This window comes from Saccopteryx leptura, chromosome 3 (assembly GCF_036850995.1).
Source record: "Saccopteryx leptura isolate mSacLep1 chromosome 3, mSacLep1_pri_phased_curated, whole genome shotgun sequence".
Classification (NCBI taxonomy): Eukaryota; Metazoa; Chordata; class Mammalia; order Chiroptera; family Emballonuridae; genus Saccopteryx; species Saccopteryx leptura.
The window spans coordinates 112,458,121-112,483,463 of record NC_089505.1 but is presented as its reverse complement, the minus strand read 5'-3'; the positions used below and the strand labels follow the sequence as shown (position 1 = coordinate 112,483,463).

At 50.3% G+C, this 25,343-nt stretch overlaps 1 protein-coding gene and 1 non-coding gene across 4 annotated transcripts in view; both read left to right on the top strand.

The window, feature by feature from the left end:
• EPHA10 (EPH receptor A10) overlaps positions 1-25,343 on the top strand; it is a 39,935-nt gene that overhangs the window by 12,027 nt on the left and 2,565 nt on the right. For 2 of the 3 annotated variants that reach the window (XM_066375895.1, XM_066375893.1), the window contains 11 exons: positions 6,322-6,455; positions 14,503-14,674; positions 17,698-17,806; positions 21,785-21,846; positions 21,988-22,113; positions 22,551-22,736; positions 23,156-23,217; positions 23,440-23,643; positions 23,939-24,088; positions 24,316-24,509; positions 25,113-25,268. In XM_066375895.1, coding sequence (XP_066231992.1) covers positions 6,322-6,455; positions 14,503-14,674; positions 17,698-17,806; positions 21,785-21,846; positions 21,988-22,113; positions 22,551-22,736; positions 23,156-23,217; positions 23,440-23,643; positions 23,939-24,088; positions 24,316-24,509; positions 25,113-25,268 — 1,555 coding nt within the window. The remainder of the gene's footprint in view (positions 1-6,321; positions 6,456-14,502; positions 14,675-17,697; positions 17,807-21,784; positions 21,847-21,987; positions 22,114-22,550; positions 22,737-23,155; positions 23,218-23,439; positions 23,644-23,938; positions 24,089-24,315; positions 24,510-25,112; positions 25,269-25,343) is intronic. The other variant, XM_066375894.1, reaches the window with a different exon arrangement.
• On the top strand, positions 10,124-10,287 carry LOC136401727 (U1 spliceosomal RNA). Its single transcript, XR_010750732.1, has one exon. It is a non-coding gene; the product is annotated as a U1 spliceosomal RNA (small nuclear RNA).

Here is a 25,343-nt window from a genome sequence, read left to right as displayed (position 1 = left end):
TGCTGCTTCGGTCAACCTCTTTCTTAGTCCCGGAAAAGAGCGAGGAAGCACGTAGGGTCAGACTGTAGGGGCGATAGAATCCACTGATCAGTACATAATGGTCACATTTCTGAGTCTGGAACTGAGATGGAGAAATGAAGACCTACAACCCTTTTACACTACACCTTCCTCATTCTTGAAATTACTTTTGCTTTGTCTCTCATTCAGTCGGGGTTCAGTTTCAAGTATCCTTTGCAAGAGGGATAAGTGAATGGAATAGTTTCTATCTTTTCATATCGGAGAAGATATGATTGTTTTGTGACTCAACTTCCCTGTCTTCTTGTGATTGTATTGCGGAAAGTCTGAGGTCAGGGTAATTTTCATTCTTCTGTAAGTAACTTGGGTATATATGTGTACACACACACACAAACACACACACACACACGTGTATAATTCTTGAACCTATTGATGAAAATAAAATTTAACCAGTATCACTCTTTTCATTGAGTTTGGCTGGAACATAGTAAAACTTTTTATTTGCACACCTTTTATTCCTGGAAAGAACTGTTTCAGTTATTGCTTTAACTAGAGCTTCTGACTGCTCCAGTATCTCTCTTAAGAATCTCTCTAAGCCTTGGGTTGTACATCCATTTTCTGATTCTCAAATCTTGTCACTTCCTTTATCATTTTTAGTTCTTAATCTTTTCCTCTGCCTTTTGGGAGAGATTGTCCAGCTTGTCTGGTTTTCTGGAACAACAAATCCATTTTTATACGATTTCTGTTGTGATTTAACATTTGCTACCTCATTTACATTTAAAAAATCCAGTATGGAAAAAAGCACCCATAATTCTATTACCCAGAGATAAACAACTGTTAATATCTTGGAGTATATCCTTCTACATTTTTTTCTGTTTCTGTCTCTATATTCATATCTAGAACTGTCTATTAGGAAATATGCAATACAGAATTTTATCTGTTTTTTCATATTAACAATCCTGTTGTTTTGAGAGAGATATAGAAATTATGTTAAGGAAATACTCTTTATTTTTATTTATTAATAAAAGTGCTAAACTTCTACTGATTGAGTGCTGGCTGCTCTGTTTGGCACTGTGAAATATCAATTTCTACATTAACTCATTTGAGTGGAATGATAATCATCTTTCAAACAATAAAACTGATTTCTTTTTTTTTTTTTTGTATTTTTCTGAAGCTGGAAACGGGGAGGCAGTCAGACAGACACCCGCATGTGCCTGACCATTATCCACCCGGCACGCCCACCAGAAGGCGATGCTCAGCCCATCGGGGGCTACGCTCTATTGCAACTAGAGCCATTCTAGTGCCTGAGGCAGAGGCCACAGAGTCATCCTCAGTGCCCGGGCCAACTTTGCTCCAATGGAGCCTTGGCTGCAGGAGGGGAAGAGAGAGACAGAGAGGAAGGAGAGAGGGAGGGGTGGAGAAGCAGATGGGTGCTTCTCCTGTGTGCCCTGGCCGGGAATCGAACCCGGGACTCCTGCACGCCAGGCCAATGCTCTACCACTGAGCCAACCGGCCAGGGCCTCATTATCTCCACTTTTATCTCATCTCATCTTGTTTCTTTTTCTTCTCCACCGGTTTTATTTTCGTGGCCTTCAGCTCCTATTTTATGGAGTTTTATGTTTTCTTTCACCTCCTGAAGATGCCAAGCAGTCTCCTTACTTGTTCCTCTGTCACACTAAATGACTCTTAAAGATCTGCCCCTCCTGAGTCTTCAGAATAACATTTCTGCTTGCTTATTTGGAAATCCTTTTTATATGCTTGATTTCTTGGTGTTTTCTGTTTACTTGTTCTTGAACAATTAAATAGCTGGTGTTTGATTAAAAAAAAAAACTAAGATGAGTGAATTGTCCTTTGGATTGGTTGTGAAGCTTTCAGCTGCAAGTAATAATAAATCTCAATCTAATATTTGATTAAAATGATTTCTTAGTTTACTTAAGTAGAGTGGAGTTACAGTCTGGTTAATTTAACAGCTCAACAGTGTCCTCCAGGACCCCAGCTCTTTCCATCTTTCTACTCCGCTGTCCTTGTCACATAGGCTGGCTTCTTCATGGTGATAAGTTGGCTCCAGACATCATAACCTTACCATCCAGAGCAGTAAAGGAACCGTTTCTTCCTTGTAGGTGTCTTTTTAAGAGCAGAAACCTTTTCCAGAATCCCTTCTCAGTTGATTTCTCCTTTTGTTGGCTAGAACTGGATTGCAAGCGCAACCTTAAAGCAATCGATGGCAAGGGGAATGAGCACTCACAGATGTCTTAGAACAATCATAATTAACCTGAGTCACCTGGGGTGGGTGGGAGACAATAGATCCTGAATCAAAAATTGCGTTCAACCATCAGAGATGAGGAACATGGCTGTTGAACAGGTTTCCAGTAGTGTCTACTGCATTCTCGGCCCCACTTGGGTGCTGGATGAATCTCATCACAAACGTGTAGTGGGAGAGCAGGTGCTTGGGTTCAGTTTTTAGCTCCCTTTTCAAGATTTATCAGGCGTTCATCTAATGTATACCTATGGAGCTGAAGTGGAACCTTCTCTTACCTCTATATCCTGGCCATCAGATGCTTTCAACAAATGTAGTTGTAAAAAATGATATTCCTAGCACCTTCCTGTCTATGCCATCCATTTGTATCTACAAGGGACTGTGCCGCCGCCGAGGGTACTTTTCACTCTGCTCCCTTTTGTGCCACGTCTTCTCTGGGGGCTGCCGTCTCCAAGTGGATTTAGGCTGAGAGGCATTCCGTGGGAATAAGGAAGAGCACTTTTCCTCAAAAGCAACTGTGCCGTCGAGTGATGGCTGAGCATTGTCCAGTTGATACAGACCTTGCTTTTTTTTTTTTTTTTTTTGACAAAGACAGAGTCAGAGAGGGACAGACAGGAAGGGAGAGAGATGAGAAGCATCAATTCTTCGTTGCGGCATAGTTATTCATTGACTGCTTTCTCATATGTGCCTTGACTAGGGGGCTCCAGCAGAGCGAGTGACCCCCTGTTCAAGTCAGCGACCTTGGACTCAAGCTAGCGACCCCGTGCTCAAGCTGATGAGCCTGTGCTCAAGCCAGTGATCTTGAGGTTTTGAACCTGGGTCCTCTGTGTCCCAGTCTGACAAACTATTCACTGTGCCACCACCTGGTCAGGCCAGACCTTGCTATTTTTTAAGGGTTAGATGGTGGGAGGAAGGATACAGGACCTTTCAAATTATTTTTAGGATGGGAGGCGATGTCAATCCATGGGAAGATTAGCTTGGGGTTCACTACAATGACACTTTTCAATCTAGTTCTACTGGATTATCACACGTAGAAATATACCACTCTACTCCCCCCCCCCCCACACTCTCCCATTCTGGCAATCAGCTGTCAAGATGAGTTTATGGTGATGTTCTGGGTCTTTTACTCTTTCTGTATCTTTGTTTTAACTAAAATTTAAGAAAAACTGGAGGTGGGACTGCTAGATGGAGACCATTTAAAACAGGAAGCCACATTAGCACACTTTTTTTCTTTTTTTGAGAGAGAGAAAGAAAGAGACAGACTAGAAGGGAGAGAGATGAGAAGCATGAGCTCTTAGTTGCAGCACTTTAGTTGTTCATTGATTGCTTTCTCATATGTGCCTTGACCAGGGGGCTCCAAACAAACCAAGCCTGTGACTTCTTGCTCAAGCCAGCAACCTTGGGCTTCAAGCCAGTGACCCCTTGCTCAAGCCAATGACCTTTGGTTTCAAGCCAAGGACCTTTGGGCTCAAGCCAGTGACCATGGAATCATGTTGATGGTCCCATGTTCAAGCTGGTGACCCTGTGCTCAAGCTGGTGACCCTGTGCTCGAGCTGGTGAGCAAGCTGGATGAACCCACACTCAAACCAGCAACCTTGGGGTTTTGAACCTGGGCCCTCAGTGTCCCTGGTTGACACTCTATTCACTGTACCACCACCAGTGAGGCAGACTTTACAAAGACTGAGCTACATACGCCCTGTCTCCACTTCCTGGGCCCATCACCATCTGACATCAACTTTCCATTAATCCTCTGAAGTTACTACAAACCTCCATATTGTTAAAAGTCAGAGGGCACTTTGAATCATCATCTTAGCCCTATCTCTTCTCAGCCTGTGACACTGCTGACCACTGGCCCCTCTTGTTGGCAGACTTGTATGGAGCGCTCACTCTGTCAGCATTGTGCGTATGCTCTCCATGTTCATTACTTCATACAATCTCACAGCAAGCCTGTGAGGTGTCATTGTTGTTTCCATTCTACACATGAGGAAACTGGCCCTTCCTCATGGACCCATAGCTAATAACCAAAAGTGTCAGGAGAGAAGCTTCTTTTTTTTTTTTTTTTTTAAGTAATTCATTTTTAAATTTTATTTATTTATTTATTTTTTACAGAGACGGAGAGAGTCAGAGAGAGGGATAGACAGGGACAGACAGACAGGATTGGAGAGATGAGAAGCATCAATCATTAGTTTTTCGTTGTGTGTTGTGACACCTTAGTTGTTCATTGATTGCTTTCTCATATGTGCCTTGACCATGGGCCTTCAGCAGACTGAGTAACCCCTTGCTTGAGCCAGTGACATTGGGTCCAAGCTGGTGAGCTTTTGCTCAAACCAGATGAGCCCACGCTCAAGCTGGTGACCTCGGGGTCTCGAACCTGGGTCCTCGGCATCCCAGTCCGACACTCTATCCACTGCGCCACTGCCTGGTCAGGTGAGAGAAGCTTCTTAAATGTTCTCTTTCCAGGGGCTCACTTCTGTGACCTCATTGGCTCTTGGTTTTCTTCATAACTTTCTGGCTCCTCTCTTTCTTTTCTTTTTGTTTTTCTTTCTTTCTTTTCTTCTTCTTCTTTTAATTATTTTACAGAGAGAGAAACATTAATTTGTTGTTCCACTTAGTTGTGCATTCGTCGGTTGCTTCCCATATGTGCCCTGACTAGGGATTGAACCTGCAACTTTGGTGTTTTTTTGTTTGTTTTTACAGAGACAGAGAGTCAGAGAGAGGGATAGATAGGGACAGACAGACAGGAACGGAGAGAGATGAGAAGCATCAATCATCAGTTTCTCATTGCAACACCTTAGTTGTTCATTGATTGCTTTCTCATATGTGCCTTGACCGTGGGCCTTCAGCAGACCGAGTAACCCCTTGCTTGAGCCAGCGACCTTGGGTCCAAGCTGGTGAGCTTTTTATTTATTTATTTATTTATTTATTTTTAAGATTTTATTTATTCATTATAGAGAGGAGAGAGAGAGAGAGAGAGAGAGAGAGAGAGAGAGAGAAGGGGGGAGGAGCAGGAAGCATCAACTCCCATATGTGCTTTGACCAGGAAAGCCCAGGGTTTTGAACCGGCAACCTCAGCGTTTCCAGGTTGACGCTTTATCCACTGCGCCACCACAGGTCACACTGGTGAGCTTTTTAGATGAGCCTGTGCTGCTCAAGCTGGCGAGCTCAGGGTCTCTAACCTGGGTCCTCTGCATCCCAGTCCAGTGCTCTATCCACTGTGCCACTGCCTGGACAGTTTTATAACAATGTTCTAACCAACTTAGCTAACCAGATACTGCCTACAACTGATTTTTGTGTGTTGAGTATCCTGCAACTTTGCTGTATTTATTAGTTCTAACAGGTTTTTGTGGGGGTTTTTTTGGTGAAATCTTTAGGGTTTTCTATACATATCTCTGTAGTCAGAGATAATTTTACTTCTTTCTTTCCAGTCTGGATTTCTTTTATTTCTTTTTCTGGATTCATTGCTCTGCCCAGGACTTCCAACACTATGTTGAATCAAAGTGGCAAGAGTAGATACCCTTGTCTTGTTCCTGATCTTAGAGGGAAAGCGGTCAGTCAGCCTTTCACTGTCGAGTAAGATGTCAGCTGTGGTCTTTTATACCTGGCTTTTATTATGTTGAGGCAGTTTCCTTTTATTTCTAGTATGCTGAGCATATTGCCTCTTGATAAGATCGCTAAAATAGTTAAGTAGTTAAGTACTCTCTAATGTCTCTAAACCACAGAAAATGGATAAAGAGCTTGGGAGATTAAAACCAACCGCCAAGAAGGGAGCTAGAGTGTAGGGGAAGGGCAAGCAGCAGGAGGCCTGGCACATTTCGCCAGAGGAGCTAGTCACGTGGAGAGCTACGTGTGGAGTGACAGAGTCCTCTCTTCCTTCTGGCCTCACTGACTCTAACCCTCAGGGACCTATCGCCCCCACCCACAGCCGGTAGGCCACGCCCCTCAACCATCTCTAGCCCCGCCCCCAGTCTCCACACGCTCCACCCTTCCAGTTCCCTGGCCTTGCCTTGCAGTCGGATCCAAGTCGAAAATCCCACATTACTTACTTTCAGGACCCTGGGAGGAGGATGAGATTCGCAGGGACCGAGTGGAACCGCAGAGTGTGTCCCTGTCATGGCGGGAGCCCGTTTCCCCTGGAGCCCCTGGGGCCAATGGCACAGAGTACGAAATTCGCTACTACGAGAAGGTGAGTAGGGTTTGGGAGGAACCTGGTGCCGCATTCCCAGTTGCAGTCTGTCCCTCTTGCCCGTCTGCTGCTGATGCTTCATAATCTCTTCCCAGCGAAAGTTCTTACAGGCCTCCGAAGGGGCCTTCCAGGCTGGAGTTTCTTCCTGTCCCCTCTGTAGGGTATTGTTCCTCCACTGAGGAAGAAAGAAGGGCGTAGCCACGAAGTGTGGAATAATAAAAGTTTTATTTAGTACAGCGCATTAAAAATTTTTGTTTGTTTGTTTGTTTGTTTTTAAAGTTTTATTTAGTACAGCGCATCCCACCCAATGAGGTTCTCTGGTCTCTGGAACAGAGGCCAGGGAAGTCGCATAGGGTGATACATGTGGGGGATATTTAAAGGGTCTGTAGGATGGTTGAGCTGATATGACGTGGTGAAATCTCACTGGCTGACAGACAGTGGCTCTTTTCCCAAGGACTCCTGGGAAGTTTCTTTTGGCACGCAGGAGTGTGGGCGGCTCTAGCCAAAGTTCCCCTCTGGTTCCTCACGTGACCTTCCCCCTTGCCCACCACCTTACATTCCGACCTTTTGTGTTAAATAGGGGCGCTGCTGTTTGTCTGGCTACTTCCTGCTGGTTAGGGGAATTGTGGGGAGGGGAGATTGTAAGGTGGTGGCTTTGAGGGGAATCGTGAGGAACATCTGTTTGGCCGTGAGTTGAGAAACTTTGTGGATGCGGTTCTGTAAGAATTTTTTAAAAAGAGGAGTAATAGGGGGATCTGCAGGGTCCAGCCTTTTGGTGAGCCGGAGATGGGTAGAGCCCAGTGGTTCTGACTGCTAGCGGTCCTGCGTGGTGGCAAGCTTCAGGCAAAACTACATGTCAGGAGTGGCCTACGAAGGGGAAAGGTAGGGGTCCCATCCACTCCCATTACTGAGACCCATGAGGGAACTAGCGGTCCAGAGTGTGATGGCAAAACAGAGAAGGTAGCTCCCATGTCTACAAGAAATGAGATGGACTTACCCATTCCTGAAGCATTACCCTGGGTTCAGTGTGGGTGGGGATGGTGGGAGTCTCCGAGTCCAGGCCGTGTCAGTCGTCCATGATGTCTAAGAGTTCCAGTGGTGGTTCCGCCTGGCTGGCTTGGCCTCCCACTTGGGTGGCTCGTCCTCCATGTAAAGGTGCTGAGGAAGGCCTGTTGCCCAAATGGGGCAATCACTCCGCCAGTGACCCAGCTGCTTGCAGTCAGGGCAGGGCTCAGTGGGCAGTTGCGGGCAGGGGCCCTGCCGGGACCTTTGACCCTGCTTGCCACACTTAAAGCAAGCTGCTGGTGGGATTCCTCTTTGTGGCTTGCCCTTGTTGCTCTGCCGGCTTCAGGGCTGCCACAAGAGTCTGGGTTTGGAGCATTACCTTTTGCTGCATGCGGGCCTGGCAAACAGTCTCGACTGTTTCCTACTAGCCGCGACCATTAAAAACTTTAAATGCCATGTTCACAGGTCTCAGATAGGGGTTTGGGGGTTAGAATAAAAGGAGGGGGGCTCCTGGGGAGCCTAGCACCCAGATCCAGCCAGAAACGTGGGAGCCTGGGGCAGGACAGGGCCAGAACTTCCTGCAGGAAAATTGGGGTTGGGCGTCCTGCAAACCGGTATAAGGCCCAATGGCAGGCTGAGATGGCCTGACAGAGGAGGGGCTTAAGAACACAGTGGAGCCAGGCCAGGCGGTGGCGCAGTGGATAGAGCGTTGGACTGGGATGCGGAGGACGCAGGTTCAAGACCCCGAGGTTGCCAGCTTGAGCGCGAGCTCATCTGGCTTGAGCAAAAAAAAAAAAAAGCTCACCAACTTGGACCCAAGGCCATTGGCTCAAGCAAGGGTTTACTCAGTATGCTGAAGGCCCAGGTCAAGGCACATATGAGAAAGCAATCAATGAACAGCTAAGGTGGCGCAATTCGCAACGAAAAACTAATGATTGATACCTCTCATCTCTCTCTGTTCCTGTCTGTCTGTCCCTATCTATCCCTCTCTCTGACTCTCTCTCTGTCCCTGTAAAAAAAAAAAAAAGAAAAAGAACACAGTGGAGAAGTGAGGGGCCCCTGGCCAGCAGGGGAGGAGAAAGAGAGACTGGTATTTGCAGGTAAATGAGAAACAGGACCCCATGAAGGGAGGGGAGGAGGCTCTTGGGAGGGAAGAGACCCTAGCAGAAGAGGTCCGCAGAGGGACCAGAGAGGGGTCCCGAGAGAGGGGCACCCCCGAGGTTCAGGCAGGAGGGGGAGAGAGTTGGGGGTTGGCTAAGGAGGAAAGATTTAGAGCGGAGGGTTTAGGTGAGGTTTCTCTGGCCTAAAAGGGCCTGCACTGTGTAGCAGGTGGCACAGAGATTAAGATGGGAGCGCAATACTAGAAGCCCTGAATGTAAGGGATCTCCAACCAGTTCCCAGTTCTTTTGGCGATAGTTAAATTGGTGAGGATGTTAAAATTGAAAATCCCTTCAGGAGGCTACCTGGTCCAATTATCCAGTGGATTCTGTGGCCTGGCCACAGCGGAGAAGAACAGTTTCTTCTTTAGGGAGGAAGAGATTTCGGATAAGGCAACTCCAGGAGTGTTTTTGGATTAGGTTTAGATTACTGTGCCTCTATGGCCACCCTCAGTTCTCTGAGCAGTCAGAGTTGAGCATTGGCATCCCGCAACTCAATCTCTGGCCACCAGACAGTTAAGTAAACTGGGAGTGACCAGGATGTCTTCATGGGCACACACGCACTTGGAACGGAATGGAGAAGAGGTCCCTGATGCAGCTGCAGTTTCTGACAGGGAGTCTTGGTGGAAAGAACTGAGGGGAGGCTGGAGGCAGGGAACTTACCACACAGTGTGCCGAAGTAGGTGGAAAGTTGGAGATCCTGGTTCTTTCTCTGAGAGGAAGGGGAGAGGAGCGGTCCTTGTGGACTTCTGACTCCTCCCGGGTTTCGGCACCAAATGTAAGGTATTTTTCCCCGCCAAGGAAGAAAGAAGGGCGTAGCCACGAAGTGTGGAATAATAAGTTTTATTTACTATAGCACATCCCGCCCAACGAGGTTCTCTGGTCCCGGGGACAGAGGCCAGGGAAGTGGCGTAGGGTGATCCGTGTGGGGGATATTTAAAGGGTCTGTAGGGTGGTTGAGCTGATATGACGTGGTGAAATCTCACTGGCTGACGGATGGTTGCTCTTTTCCAAGGACTCCTGGGAAGTTTCTTTTGGATGCGCATGAGTGTGGGTGGCTCTAGCCAAAGTTCCCGTCTGGTTCCTCACATGACCTTCCCCCTTGCCCACCACCTTCTACCCTCCACACCATGGGCTCCCTGCTCTTCCTCTTCCCCTCCAGTCTCCCTTCATCACCAGCTATCATCTTCGTTTTCAACACTTTTGCCTAGTGTTTACCGTTGACAAAGAACTTTCTCTAGGGGCTGATCCAGATTTTGTGCGCCAGAATGGTAGACATACCATTTGCAACCCTTTTAAAGAAATAGAATGCAGAAATATTCTATTGTTTCAGATTTTACAAATGCATGACAGAGCACATTGCTAAGCCCTGTGGTATGCTAGGGCTGGGCAGTGTGCTGGTAAATGTTGAACAATCAACTCTCCAGAACAGTGACTGTATGGATTAGTATTATAATTTTACTGATATGAAGGATATGTAACATCATTTAAAAATAGTAATAAAATATACTTACCTGGCAGGGGAGATACCATGATCATGAAGGTTGTTTTCCCAGGGCGAGGCTTATCCATTGCACTCCAGATGTTCTGATACCTATGATTTCCTCAAATGTGGGAAACTCGACTGCATAAGTTGTGGTAGTAGGGGACTGTGTTCGTGCTCTCCCCTAATAAAAAAATAAATAAAAATTACAGCACTCCTGCTGGCCCATGTAGCTTTGCTTAAGTAGATCCCAACTGCACTCCCTCCATGATAAGCAATCTGGGCTCTAAACACATCACAGTTAGTTAACAACCCCTTCAAAGCCCCAGGTTATTCTCTGAGATCCTGCTGCCCTATAGGCATTATGCCAGCAGGTGAACCCCAGCCACACACACACTAGGTGTGGACATCCTACTGCCCTAACTTTATAAAATTTCAAGCGAAATTTTAATACATTTTCAATTATAAATATATTTTCACTTTAGAAATTTAGAAAATACAGAAAATTAAAACAGCCTTACATAACTCCTGTGATTCTATAAGATAAGAAGGCATGGATTAGTATAAAGAAGATCACAATGGTATGGTCCATTGAAGCCATGCTAAGGCGACTGACTGCCAGGGGACAGCAACAGGATTTGTATATAGGTTTATAGTTTCTCATCTATAGTTCTGACATGCAAACCAGAGTCTTTTCTGTCGTTCATTTGACATCAAAACCTGAACTGGAACCCTTGGGGATCAGAGTGTAGGCAGAGTCCCAAAACTGAGCTGAGTGAATGCTCCCAGGCCTGTAGGGAGTGTGAATTTTCTGGGAACTAAAATCCTCAAAAAAGAGGAAAAAAGCCAGTGCAAAAGCAAAAGGAACCATACATATATCTTTATTGTACACTCCATCTAGCCAGTTGACTCTCATAGGATACTTCTGATTCTTTTGCTCACCTCTTGCATCTGTTATCAGTCTATGGTTGCAGTTCAAACATGATTTGACCAATGGAGTTACATCCCAATCCACTATCTCGTCCCCATAAATTTATTGGCTTTAAATCTGATACATAATCTACTGTTAAACTGTTTCCCACTTTGTTGCAAATGTTATTCCTGAATGTGACACCTTGCTTTCAACTTCACTATGTGTCAGAACTTCACTCGCTCCTTAATGACAAGAGGGACTTCCTTGCTGAGTGAGATAATAGTTTTTGAGTACCAGAAGTCCTCCGAGAGCTGTTGAGTTGGGGGAAGTTGTATGTTGAACCAGAAGGTGGGGGGACTCCTGAGTCACAGCTGGGTGACCTGGAGGATGGGGTACCATTGACTGAGAACCACTGAGGAGGAAGAGCAGGGTTGGGGTAAGACACATAGCAGTCAAGGGACCCATGGAGCATCCAGGTGGACTGGCAGGTCTGAAGGTCAAGGGAGAGGTGTTGGCTGGAGAAGGGGAGTTGGGGCTTTTCAGCACAGAGATGGTAGCTGAAGCCAGGAGACCAGAAGAGATGACCTAGAAGGGGAATGTGAGTGAGAAGAGTGACCAGAACAGAGCTCTGAGGACCCCTGCTGTTTAGGAGACAGCAGCAAAGGACACTGGGAAGGAGCTAGGCTTGCAGTAGTTACTTAGAAAGGGCTCATTGAAATGACCCTTGGGGATCAGAGTATAGGCATGAGTCCCAAAGTTGAGCTGGGTGGATGCTCCCAGGCCCTTAGGGAGTGTGAATTTTCTGGGAACTAAAATCCTCAAAAAGAGGAGCCAGCGCAAAAGGGACTATATCTTCAGGAACATCTGATGGACCCCAAGCCATAGCACTCCTCATCTTGGCTTCCCTCTGTGTACCAGTCTGGCCTCCTCTGCAGAGGGCTTTGATCATAGCACATCATGCTGCTGAGGTTGGCAGCCTTGCCCCTTTCCTCTACCCTACCCCCAGCCTCCCCCATCTCATAGGTCCACTGAGATTGGGACCTTTTCAATGGATTGTTCAAATGCCTGGAAGGGAGATTCTGATTGGCCCAGCTTGGGTCAGAGTCAGCCTTGATTCCTGAATACCTTGACCAAAGGACTGGGCTTACGGGATATCCTCCAGGTGCCCTTCTGAGGGCTTGGGTGTGGCAGGGGCTCTAATAAAGGAGTGTGGCAGAGACAAAGTGGTGAGAATGTCTATAGTAGGTGCTGTTATCAGATGTGTTGGGGACAGCATTGTAGAGTACAAAAGCATAAAGCTTGAAGGAAGTGGGATGTGACCCTCACCTAAAAAGAGTATAGAAATGCTGTGGCAAGGACTGTAGGAAGCTGGGCTTCGAAAGGGTCTAGCACAGCAGCAGCAGTGAGTGGGGCCTCATTCAGTGATACCTGTCACTTCCCACTTTCCAGGGGCGGCCTTGAATGAGCCTCTCTTCCCTTCTGTGCTCAATTTCCTTATCTGTGAAACAAGACAAACAAACCAAAAAGATACTACCTCCTGTCCTGTGCCTTGCAGGATAGTTGTGAAAATCAGAGGACGGGGGAAGAAAAAGCTCTGGGAGCCGACAAAGACCAGGCAGGTGTCAGGGTTCACTTTCTTTTTTCTTTTTTACAGGGACAGAGAGAGAGGGATAGATAGGGACAGACAAGAACGGAGAGAGATGAGAAGCATCAATCATCAGTTTTTCGTTGCGACACCTTAGTTGTTCATTGATTGCTTTCTCACATGTGCCTTGACCGCGGGCCTTCAGCAGACCGAGTAACCCCTTGGCTCGAGCCAGCGACCTTGGGTCCAAGCTGGTGAGCTTTTTTTTTTTTTCTCAAGCCAGATGAGCCCGTGCTCAAGCTGGCGACCTTGGGGTCTCGAACCTGGGTCCTCTGCATCCTCGTCCGACGCTCTATCCACTGCGCCACTGCCTGGTCAGACAGGGTTCATTTTCTTAATCTTTCTTCTGAGGAGTCGGGCCCCACTCACCTCTGGTCTGCTGGGCCCTGATGTCTATCATCCTGAAGAAGGAAGATCTAGCACCTTCTCTAAAGTTTCTCTTAGTGTGGGGTGGGAACTTTTGGTGGAGGAAGAGGTTGGGGGTTTGTAAGGCCAGTAGCCACGGCCATCATCACAGCCACCTGGTCTGTGCAGGTTCGCATTTAATTTGGACAGACAGTAATGAAACAATGGAGCCAAGAACTGGTGGGCCATTACCTTTAATCCTAGCTTGAAATACAAGCTAGGTGGGCAAGAAATACACACAGTAGGAAAACACTTTCCTTTCCGTTCAGGACTCCCAAAACCACTGACTTATCTGAGTTTTCTAGAATTAAAGGTTTCTACCTCACCAGCCTTATTCATTTCTGTTCCCCATCTCCTTCTCTCTGCACAAACTCTGCACAAACTGGCTTCTTCTTCAGCATTCCATCATCTTGGCTGCTTCTCCTCTCCTCCACGTGGCCTTTCTCTGCTCTCCTCCAGCATGGGCTCCTCTGCCTCATTTTATAGTGTAGAAATCAAAACCTTTAATCCAATATACAAACAAGGAAGTTTGGCCTGACCTGTGGTGGCGCAGTGGGATAAAGCGTCGACCTGGAACGCTGAGGTTGCTGGTTCAAAACCTTGGGCTTGCCTGGTCAGGGCACATATGGGAGTTGATGCTTCTTGCTCCTCCCCTTTCTCTCTCTCTCTCTCTCTCTCTCTCTCTTTCTCTTTCTCTCTCTCCCCCCCCTAGAAATCAATAAATTAAAAAAATAAAAAATAAACAAACAAGGAAGTCTGTGATACAAAGTCACTTATCTGAGGCATAAATGGGATTCCTCATGAGAGTGCACCACCCCGCATCATGCAACAGTCAAGGGTGTGGGGAAAAGCTTAGTCTTAAAACTAAGCCTTAGGCTATAATGACTTTGCCGGCTTACAGCGTGTCCCGTACACTAGTGGTCCCCAACCTTTTTTGGGCCATGGACTGGTTTAATGTCAGAAAATATTTTCACAGACCAGCCTTTAGAGTGGGATGGATAAATGTATCATGTGACCGAGACAAGCGTCAAGAGTGAGTCTTAGACGGATGTAACAGAGGGAATCTGGTCATTTTTAAAAAATAAAACATTGTTCAGACTTAAATATAAATAAAACAGAAATAATGTAAGTTGTTTATTCTTTCTTTGCAGACCGGTACCAAATGGCCCATGGACCGGTACCGATTCGCAGCCCAGGGGTTGGGGACCACTGCCCTATACCCAATGTAAACTATAAGCGAGCAAACATATACATCATATTTACAAACTTATTTGACCAACAGGGTTCTTTGAAAGAAACCTGTGGAATCCCCCAAGACAACAGGAATTGGGGTCTTCCACCTATGGGTACTCTCCTGATTCCCTACACCTTTCCCCATCATTCTCCTAGTAGCGTGAATCTGGCCCTGGATCTAGCCCTCACTTCTTGTTCCTCCCCAGGGTCAGAGTGAGCAGACTTACTCCACAGTGAAGACAGGGGCGCCTGCAGTCACTGTCACCAACCTGAAGCCAGCTACGCGCTACGTCTTTCAGATCCGGGCAGCTTCTCCGGGGCCCTCCTGGGAGACTCAGAGCTTCAGCCCCAGCATTGAAGTACAGACCCCAGGGGAGGGTGAGTGATCTGTGTGGTGGACCTGGGCAGGGAGAGCCCAGTACAGAGGTGGGGCAGGGAGACACATTCAAGGGGGTGGTTATCTGTGCAATTAAGGGAGCCTGCAGAACAGTTTAATTACAACATAATTAACTAATGAATTTGGAATCCACTGACTGATGCCTGTTAAGTGACGTGAATTAGATTGGGTACCCATGCTGGAATTGCTCACAGGGGAGGGGGTCACAAACACCTGTACCTCAGGTCTCACCAGGTGGCTCCCTGCCCCTAAGGACCTATCCCTATGTCTTGTGGAAACACCCTGGGCCCTCTCCAAGATCCCTGCTATTCCTTGGGAGGAGTTTTAGTCTCATGGTCATCTCTTGCTCTGACCACCAAGTTTTTGTTCCCATTCTGCTGCTTTCTCTCTGCCATGATGTGGACCGAATGTGGGATGCGGTCACTTTCCCCATTAGGCCTAGAGTGTGAAACAGACTTCACTGAAGGCTGGGGCCCCAATGGAGGCTGCGCTGCAGCAACCAACAAAACAAAAGGAGAATTGTCTACTTTCAGTGGTGAAATGTACAGTCTGTGAATAATTTCTCAACAGAGCTGTTATCAAAGCAAAACAAAAACTGAACATTAGATAGCCTGATCCTCAAACAGCTCCGCTCCTCCACAGCATTGTTCTACTACTGTCCCCTTCACTTCCCTCCTGGGCTCCTCTTCTCCCGCCCACCCCCAAACTCCCTTTCAGCATTCGGGAAGAGCATTTAGCTTTCTCTTTTGTTGTTTCTCCTGCTGCTAACCCAGCCCTCGGGGTCTCACCTCTATCTATCCCAAGCAGCTCATGAAAGTATTTTCCTGGACAAAGGCAGTTCCCCCTAAGAGGCATTCTGGCACCAGCTGTCAAGATAATAATTCTTTCCAACCTGCTACACGAGTCTAATCCAAGATAGGAAGAGCTCTGCGCCCAAAGGGAGGTAGAGATAAAATGTTGAGGGAGTTTGAGTTCTGGGAAAGGAGACAGCACTTCTTGCTTGAATGTCTGTCTGTGCCAGACCCCGGCCAGGTGCTAGCAAAAGGAGATTAGAGCCATGTCATGAAGGCTGGAGAATATTTGAATGTGTGGAGATGGGCAGGAGAGGCATTTTGGATAGAGGAAGTCATCTGAACAAAGGCTCATGGGTTTGGCTGGAGTGAGTGTGGTGGGGGCAGGAGCTGGGGTTGTCAGCGGAAGGGGGCTGATGACTTCCATTCACTTGGTGCTTTTTGTCAGTGGATACTGCTCAGCTCCCCAGCCTTCTTGGCTGTGGTACTGACTACGAGGGGGTTGGGTCTATCAATCTGCATAGCATTTTTTCCAGTGAGCTGTGATCCCAAATCAGTATCATGATGAAAGACCATCATGATGTTGCTGTGTACCAGATTGCCCCTAAAACAGCAGCTGAATAACAAACACTTGTTAGTTTATGATGTTTTTGTGGGTCAGGGATATGGGTGCAGCTTAACTGGATTTTACTTGACTCAGGTTCTCTTACAAGACTGCAGTCAAGGCGTCCTCTGGGGTTGCGGTCATTTCAAGGCCTTACTGGGGGAGACTCTGTCTCCCTACTCAGGTTCATGCAGGGTCTTTTTTTTTTGTATTTTTCCGAAGTTGGAAAGGGGGAGGCAGTCAGACAGACTCCTGCATGTGCCCGACCGGGATCCACCCGGCATGCCCACCAGGGAGCGATGCTCTGCCCATCTTGGGGCGTCACTCTGCCGCAATCAGAGCCATTCTAGCACCTGAGGCAGAGGCCACAGAGCCATCCTCAGTGCCTGGGCAAACTTCGCTCCAGTGGAGCCTTGGCTGTGGGAGGGGAAGAGAGAGACAGAGAGGAAGGAGAGGGGGAGGGGTGGAGAAGCAGATGGACGCTTCTCCTGTGTGCCCTGGCCGGGAATCGAACCCGGGACTCCTGCACACCAGGCCGACGCTCTACCACTGAGCCAACCGGCCTGGGCCCTTGCTGGGTCTTTGATGAAAGCATGCAGTTCCTTGCCTCATGGGCTTTTCCATAGGGCTGCTCAACACAGCAACTAGATTATTTTAAAGACTGTGACTGAGCAAGAGAGTGTCCAAGACAGAAGCCGTAGTCTCTAGTAACCTAATCTTGGAAGTGATACTTCTTCACTTTTACCTTATGCTATGAAGCCTTTAAGAAGAAATAATCATTTCTCTGCTCAGCTCTACTCATTTCTCTGTTTCTTTTTCTATTCTACAGTTAAGTTTTTGTTTCTGTCTTTCCCACTGGTCTGTACACTCCTCCAGGGAAGGGATTGTGGCTCAGTGATTGCTTTCTCCCCAGTGCCAGCCTGGTACTGTTGGATGGATGGGTGGGTGGATGGGTGGATGGGAAGGTGAGTGGGTGGGTGGATAGGGTTGAGAGCCTCATGTCCTTTAGGCCTCTCCCGTGGTGAAATAGTTCAAAGCATAGGTTTTTGGAATCAAGTTCAAATCTTTGGTTCATTGTTTATTAGCTCAGTGACCTTGAGCAAATTAAACAACTTTTCTCAATGTCAGTTACCTCAGCTATAAAATGGAGACAGTAACACCTTACTGACTTGTGATGATGAAACAGGATCATTTGGGTAAGGCACATGGCATAGTGTCTTGAATGGAGTTAGTGTGCACTAAATGTTTACTTTTATTATTGGTGGTAAATGGTCTCCCTTGGGGCTGATGAGCCCAGACAAGAGGCCATTTCCCCTGCTACGTTGTCTCCCATTGTCCTTCAGAAAGGCAAACATGCAGTCCCAGGCCTGCCTGTCTGGACCCCTGCTCCTTCCTTTCCCTCAGCACTGGGCTGCAGGGGAGGTGCCCGCCCTGGGAGAAGAGGAAGCTTCGGGTGCTGTTGTGTTTGGTGGGACTGCCTTGATCACTCTGCTCCTGGGAGGCCAGGGTGCTGCAGGAACCCTGATGTGCGGTGGGATCAGGAGTCTGTCCTGGGACTTACCCAGGAGTCGGTCCTTTGCCTCCCTCAACCTCGTGGTTTTTCTCCCAGCTGCCTTAGGGTCCAGGGACCAGAGCCCTGCAGTTGTCGTCACCGTGGTGACCATCTCAGCCCTCCTTGTCCTGGGCTCGGTGATGAGCGTGCTGGCCATTTGGAGGAGGTAGGTGGCTGGTCGCAGCCTGGCTGACCCCTTGTGGGTTATGTCCCTGTGCTTTCTGGCACCCAGGGCTATACCAGCATTCGCACACATGCAGATTTGCACATGCAGGGACACTGCCAGTACCCAGGGCTATACCAGCATTCGCACACATGCAGATTTGCACATGCAGGGACACTGCCAGTACCCAGGGCTATACCAGCATTCGCACACATGCAGATTTGCACATGCAGGGACACTGCCGGCACCCAGGGCTATACCAGCATTTGCACACATGCAGATTTGCACATGCAGGGACACTGCCGGCACCTAGGGCTCTACTAGCATTCGCACACATGCAGATTTGCAGATGTAGGGACACTGCCGGCACCCAGGCCTCTACCAGCACTCGCACACATGCAGATTTGCACATGCAGGGACACTGCCAGCACCCAGGGCTATACTAGCATTCGCACACATGCAGATTTGCACATGCAGGGACACTGCCGGCACCCAGGGCTCTACCAGCACTCGCACACATGCAGATTTGCACATGCAAGGACACTGCCTTATGGCTACAGACGTGGCTGTAGTTCTGGCCCCTCCCCCACTCACTGCTCCTGTGTCAGGCAGCGCTGCAGCTAGCTCAGCCGCTCTGGGATGAAGGGGATTTAGCTCCTTAACTCATTAAATGTCAGAAGGCATCACTGAGGATAGAGTCAAGCTGTGGCTGCTCCAGTGTGATTAGGATTCTCCTGAGGCGCTCAGAGGCCCCCAGCCCCTGCTCCCGAGGGGTCCTGAGGCCCTTGAACACAGGCAAAGGGAAGAAAGGCTTAAATTGTGTTGTATGTGTGTGCGTGGGAGGGGGAGGACAGGAAGGCGAACTCACAAATCAGAAACCCCAACCCCCAGCAGAGGGAAGCTTGCAGGAGAGTGGGCAGAGAAAGGGGATGATGGGAGGAGGGGGAAGGTGTGGCTCTTGAGTCTGGCTCAGAGAAGATTCTGGTCCTTTTCCATGCAGCTGAAACCTTATGGCACAGGCTCCCCAGGCAGGTACCAGGGTAGGGTTGAGCTCAGCTGACTTGAGGGGTTGGAAAGTCTGTGTGCAAAGGGCCGCAGTTCAGGGAGCGGAGCAGAGAGGAGAATCTGACTGGCTAGAGAGCCACATCTCAGGACATCTCAGCATCTGGAACTACCTGTGGGCTAGAGGGGCAGTGGGTACTCCTCCGGCACTGACTGCTTGGCCTTGGATGAGGCACAGAAAGTGACCAGGGTGGAAGACCTTGTCCTGGGCCAGGGCAGTCTGGAAGGTGGGTCCAGAGTAGCGAGCTCCTTCCTCACAGAGCTGAAAGGCCTATATGTTGGACCTATTGGAAAAGCAGCCTTGGACAGGAGCCAAGAGCATTGTGTCCTAGATGTGAGTTTAGGGGCTCATGGAGGCGGAAAGAGGATAGAGGAGAGAGGTGAACAAGAAGCACCGCTCTAGGAAGACTGCAGGGCTGGAGCAGCCACCCAGGAATGCCTCGGAGACGTGTACCAGGCAGCGAAACCTCAAAATCAAAGGGCAGTGAAACCACTGGGGAGAGTCTGCCCTGTAGTGCTGATGGTCGTGCGGCAGACTCCGCCAGCAAGCAGGCCCCATCCAGCGGGTCTTAGCGCTCTAACCCCGTCCTCGCCTCCCGCTCCCTGTAGTACTTGCTCTGTGCAGTGGTCCCTCCCCTCCGCTTTCCCTCTTCAGTCCAGGCTCATCCTGCTTCTCAGCGGGTGTCTTCCAGTGGAAGCTTCTTATTTTCTCTGCCGCTCCTCCACCCACTTAGCCTTGCTCCCATCCTTCATCTCGGCCCACGCCTCCTGGATGCCCCCCTTGTTCATGGAAGTCCTAGCCATTGGATGACCAGCCCCAGTCCCTGGCCTCTTGGTTCTTTGACTTCCTTATTCCCAAGGACCTTTCCTTCTGTTCTACCTCTGCCTCCCTCTCCCATATCCTGACGAGGACCTGACCGCCACACCAAATACTGATCTACTTCTCCTTTTGCCCTGCAGACACCCTGTCCTTGCAGCTTGCTCCCTCGGCCACCGCTACCGCTTCTGCTCCTGCTCTTTAGCTGCTTTGCCCCTCCCCTCCTCCCCACCAGGTCTACACACCTGCCTCCCTCCACACCCAGCCTCTCCCTCCTGTTGCTCTAGAGGAGGGGCCCTCCCCCTAGCTAGCCGGGAGCAGTCCTCCCACCTGGGACCTGAGCTGCTCCCTCTCCCATCTCAGAAAGCCATACTGTTCACCGTGTCCTTCTCCCCCACATAGCAGCTAGCAGTTCCTGAGTGCTTAGTAGGCTCTCTGCAGCAGCGCTCTCATGTGGGGCTGTCTTGACCCCGATTTTATTAAAGAGGGGCTAAGCTACTTGGTTTTACAGCTGCCTAACAGGAGCTGGGAAGCCAGTTCATGCAGTCAGGCTCTAGAGCCCAGGCTGTGAACCACCCTCCGTGACCCCTTCCTCCTGTGTGACAGATAGCATCTCTCCCCTTTCCCACTGGTATTGAACCATGGCCATCTCTCTCCAACCTCCCTCCATCCCTCCTCCTCCATCCTTCCCTTGATGGCCTCTCTCCCTGCTTCACTCTCTGGTCCCTGTGACATCACCACCCACTGTCCCTTTATTTCCTTCCACTTCTCTGGTGGTTCCCTTGTGATCCCCTTGACTTCCTTCTCCCCTACACAGTCTCTAAATATTGGGGACCCTCAGACTTGTTCATAGTCTCACTTCTCACAGCTTCTGAATTTGTATGTCCAGAGCAGCCTCCTGTTCCAAACTCTAGACAGACAGACAGACAGACAGACACACACACACACACACACACACACTCACACACACGGCTAACTCCCTACTCACTGATCCTCCCTGCTTATCCCATCGGCCCTGCAAACTCAAATGTCTACATATGAACTTTTTATCTCCCCATCTTGGTAAGTGGCAGCACCATAAACTTCTGGGCAAGCCATCTCCCTCTCTGCCTTCTAGCATCTCCAAGCCCTGTAGCCCTGTCACCTAAATGTCTCTCTTTTTTTTTTTAATTTTTTTAAATTTATTTATTCATTTTAGAGAAGAGAGATAGAGAGAGACACACACACACACACACACACACACACACACACACAGAAGGGGGGAGGAGCAGGAAGCATCAACTCCCATATGTGCCTTGACCGGGTAAGCCCAGGGTTTTGAACCGGCGACCTCAGTGTTCCAGGTCGACGCTTTATCCACTGCGCCACCACAGGTCAGGCCTAAATGTCTCTTGAGTCCTCTCATTTTTCTCTCCATGGTTACCCCATCGCCTGCGCCACTGTCATTGCTGGCAGGGACAACAGCCGTAGCAAGGAAGATTTTTCTAAAATGCAAATGGATCACAGCACTCCCCTGCTCGAAACTCCCTGGGGCATCTTCTCCAATCTGGAATAAAAGCCAAAGCCTTTATCTGGGCCAGCAAAGCCCAGCCTCAGGGGGCCCCCAAATGCCAGCCTATGGCTTTGTTGATTGTGATGCAGTCCTTTGGTCCATGGCTGCCTCTGTCCCAGGAAGGCATCCCGATGGAAAGGGTGTTCCACGATGCACAGCCTTTCTCCTTTGCCTGGCCCTGTGAGCGGGCTGTGCTTAACTTTCAGTGTTGGCTTTCTTGGCTAAACCGGAAGCTGCTCCCGAGTATAAGGCTGTGTGTTTTGTTCACCTGTACCTAGCTAGGTGGGCAGCTTGAGCTTCCAGTCCGGTTGTGGCTTTGGGCACCTCTGGAGTGACAATAACTAGGAATGCTCATGAGGTGAGGGGTTAGGTCTGGCGCTAGTGTGATGTGTGTGCTATGGGGAGGAGTTTTTAAACCAGCAGAACAAGAAGGTCCCTCCCGTGGGGCACAGACTATCCTTTTGAAGGGACAAAGAGGTGCCACCCTGGGTGCTGGTGAAATGGGAATTCCAGGGCAGCCTGGCTCAAGGAATGACCCTGCATCCCCCAGGCCCTGCAACTATGGCAAAAGAGGTCAGGATGCCCACGAGGAGGAGGAGCTGTATTTCCATTGTGAGTTGTCCGGGCCTGGCGTGGGGTGGGGCAGGCACCCCCTACCTCAGTCCTCATCCCTTCCCCTTGCTGCCAGTGCGTAACCCCAGCCCTCCGGCTGTGGAAGCCCCTTTCCTCAGGGCCGTCTCTGTGTGTTCCCAGTCAAAGTCCCGACACGCCGCACGTTTGTGGACCCCCAGAGCTGTGGGGACCCCCTGCAGGCTGTTCACCTGTTTGCCAAGGAGCTGGATGCGAAAAGTGTCACCATGGAGAAGAGCCTTGGAACAGGCAAGGGGCATCCAGGGGGCCTTGTCCAGGGGGCCTTGTCCAGGGGGCCTTGTCCAGGGGGCCTTGTCCAGGGAGAGCCCTGCTTCTGCCCCAGCCCCACCCACTCTAGAGCCCACCCCCACTCTGCCCCATTGGGTCCTGTGAGCATGCCTTCACCCCAAGTCCTGCCCCTACTTCTAGAAGCCCCGCCTTACCCTGTCCCACTCTGCCCAGAGAGCCCCACCTCCACATCAATCCCCAGGTCCAGCACCCAGGTTCCATAGTAAAGGGGTGGCAGAGGAGTCTGTGACCCTGCTTTCCTACCCAGGGTCACTGAGGTCTCTCCATTCAGGCCCTGGCCTCTGCAGACTGCCTCTGGCAGAAGTTTAGTCCCAGGGTTGGCTAAGGGAGTGGCCTCGGTGTGTGTGTGGGGTGTCTGAGGTGCTGTCTCCCCACAGGGCGGTTCGGGGAGCTGTGCTGCGGCTGCCTGCAGCTCCCTGGCCGCCAGGAGCTCCCTGTGGCTGTGCACACGTTGAGGGAAGGTTGCTCGGACTCCCAGAGGCTCAGCTTCCTGGCTGAGGCCCTCACCCTTGGTCAGTTTGACCACAGCCACATCGTGCGGCTGGAGGGTGTTGTCACTCGAGGTAGGTGTAGGAAATGACAAGGCGGGAGGTAGGGTGCTCCTGTGCCCTGAGGCCCTTCCGTAAGCCAGGAGGGGGAGTTCCTAAAATGCCCAGCATGGAGAGAAGGTCTTGGCTTTCCTTCACTGACTCAGGGTGGCCTCTCTGACCCTGAATGACCTTATTGACTTGTGATGACGCTCTATGGGATGGATTGCTTGAACCTTGGGTGATCTTTATTAGCAAACTTGTTGCAGCTCCTGACCTTGGCCTTTATCCCCCCACAGATGCCTCCTCTTTTGTTCTTCAGCATAGGGGATTCTAGGCCTGGAAGAGGGGGTGGCAGAATGAGGGGGTGTGGCCCAGGTGGGGGCCTAGATAGGGGAGCATGTGTCCAGAAGGGAGCAGACAACAGCCTGTGTGTGTTCCTTCTCTGGGCACAGGAAGCACCTTAATGATTGTCACTGAGTATTTGAGCCATGGGGCGCTAGACGGCTTCCTCAGGGTGAGTGGCATGGGCCCTGGGGGGTAGAAATGACCATGTTATTTTTGGTCCCTTACTTTTCGTTGGGACTTGGAGTTGGCATCATTCCCTGAAAAGCTGCCCACTGGCCAGGCTGGCCTGGTGGGTCACAGGGCACACTGAAGCCCAGAGAGGGCTCCACGACTTTCCTGGGGTCCCAAGGATCAGGTGCAGCCCTGGCCTCAGTCTCCTCCTCTCCCTCAGCGGCATGAGGGCCAGATGGTGGCTCGCCAGCTGATGGGGCTGCTGCCTGGGCTGGCGTCAGCCATGAAGTATCTGTCGGAGATGGGCTACGTTCACCGGGGCCTGGCTGCCCGCCGAGTGCTGGTCAGCAGCGGCCTTATCTGCAAGATTTCTGGCTTTGGGCGGGGACCTCGGGACCGAGCAGAGGCCGTCTACACTACCATGGTGAGGCGTCCTTTCCCCAGGCGAACTTGCTCCTCTGTTTCCCATCAGACTGCCCTGGAGTCCCCATCTCCCCACCTCTGACCCCTACCCTGCAGTGTCAAGTTCACTCCCCCACCCTTTCCCTCCACCCAATTGGTCCTGAGTAAATGCCAGTGTGGATACCACCTTGTGGTCATCCTGGGTGCCTTCCGCAGATGTGCAGCTGGGAGGATGGCGGGTGGGGCTAGAACTGGGACTCACCTGGGGAGGGAACCCAGCGTCCCCTCCTGTTTCTGACCTGCCTGCCTGCCCGCAGAGTGGCCGGAGCCCAGCACTGTGGGCCGCCCCCGAGACGCTTCAGTTTGGTCACTTCAGCTCTGCCAGTGATGTGTGGAGCTTCGCTGTTGTCATGTGGGAGGTGATGTCCTTTGGGGAGCGGCCCTACTGGGACATGTCTGGCCAAGACGTGAGTGACCTATGGCTCCAGCTCCTTGCCTTCTGATTCTCTTGCCCTCTGACCTCAGGCCCCAGTTCCCTGACCCTTGCCTTTCTAGCCCCAGGTTCCTCTACTCTTGATTTGTTTCTAGTCCTGCCTGGCCACCACTTGAGTCTTCCTGGGGGTGGTGTGTGTGTGTGTGTGTACACACAATATAAAGCCTCCTCCTGTCTGCTCCCCTGACCCCCACGGCCCAGGTAATCAAGGCCGTGGAGGATGGCTTCCGGCTGCCGCCCCCCAGGCACTGCCCTTCCCCCCTGCACCAACTGATGCTTGACTGCTGGCAGAAGGACCCGTGTGAGCGGCCCAGGTTCTCCCAGATTCACAGCATCCTGAGCAAGATGGTACAGGACCCAGAACCTCCAAAGTATGTGACGACCACCTGTCCCAGGTATATTCCCATCTATCCCCAACCATGGCTGATACAGCGACCTCTCACCTGTCCATGAATGGCCTCCCACATACCCCCAGTACAACTGCCCATCTCTCCTACCCCACCTGTCCAGGCATGACTGGACATACAGATCTGTCCCATATAGAGTTGATACTCCCACCTGCCTTAGGCACATGTAACCTTTTATCCATCTTAGTCACTTTGGCTCGTCCTGGATTTTGCTCACATATCAGGTACAGTGACCATTGGATAAATATATGTGGTAATAGTCCTCCCTAGTTTGTAGTTCCAGTAAATAAGTAAAATTAGTTTGAGTTGTCCCAAATATGGGTTGCCTCTCAAGCTGTCCTAGGTATGTCCTGCCTCCAGACTGTTCCAGATACTCCCAAGTACCTTTGACTGCAACCCACTCTCCACCTGCCTGAGTATGGTGAACACTCACCTGCTCTGAGAATGCATAGCCGCCGTGGGAGGCAGGCCTGCCCTGGGACCCAGATGCCTCCCCTTCTCCTGTCCTCTCACAGCTGGCCTGTCCCCAAGAGAGTGAGGTGTGGGCAGGAGATCCCTGCTGTTGACTGACCACTGCTCCTCTTCCCTCAGGCCTCCCACCCCCCTGGCGGACCGTGCCTTCTCCACCTTCCCCTCCTTTGGCTCCGTGGGCGCGTGGCTGGAGGCCCTGGACCTGGGCCGCTATAAGGACAGCTTCACTGCAGCTGGCTATGGGAGCCTGGAGGCTGTGGCCACCATGACTGTGCAGTGAGTCTGAGGAGCCCAGGGGCCCTGGCCCTGCCTCTGTGGCAGGCCATCCTGTCCTGATTCTGGGGCGTGCCC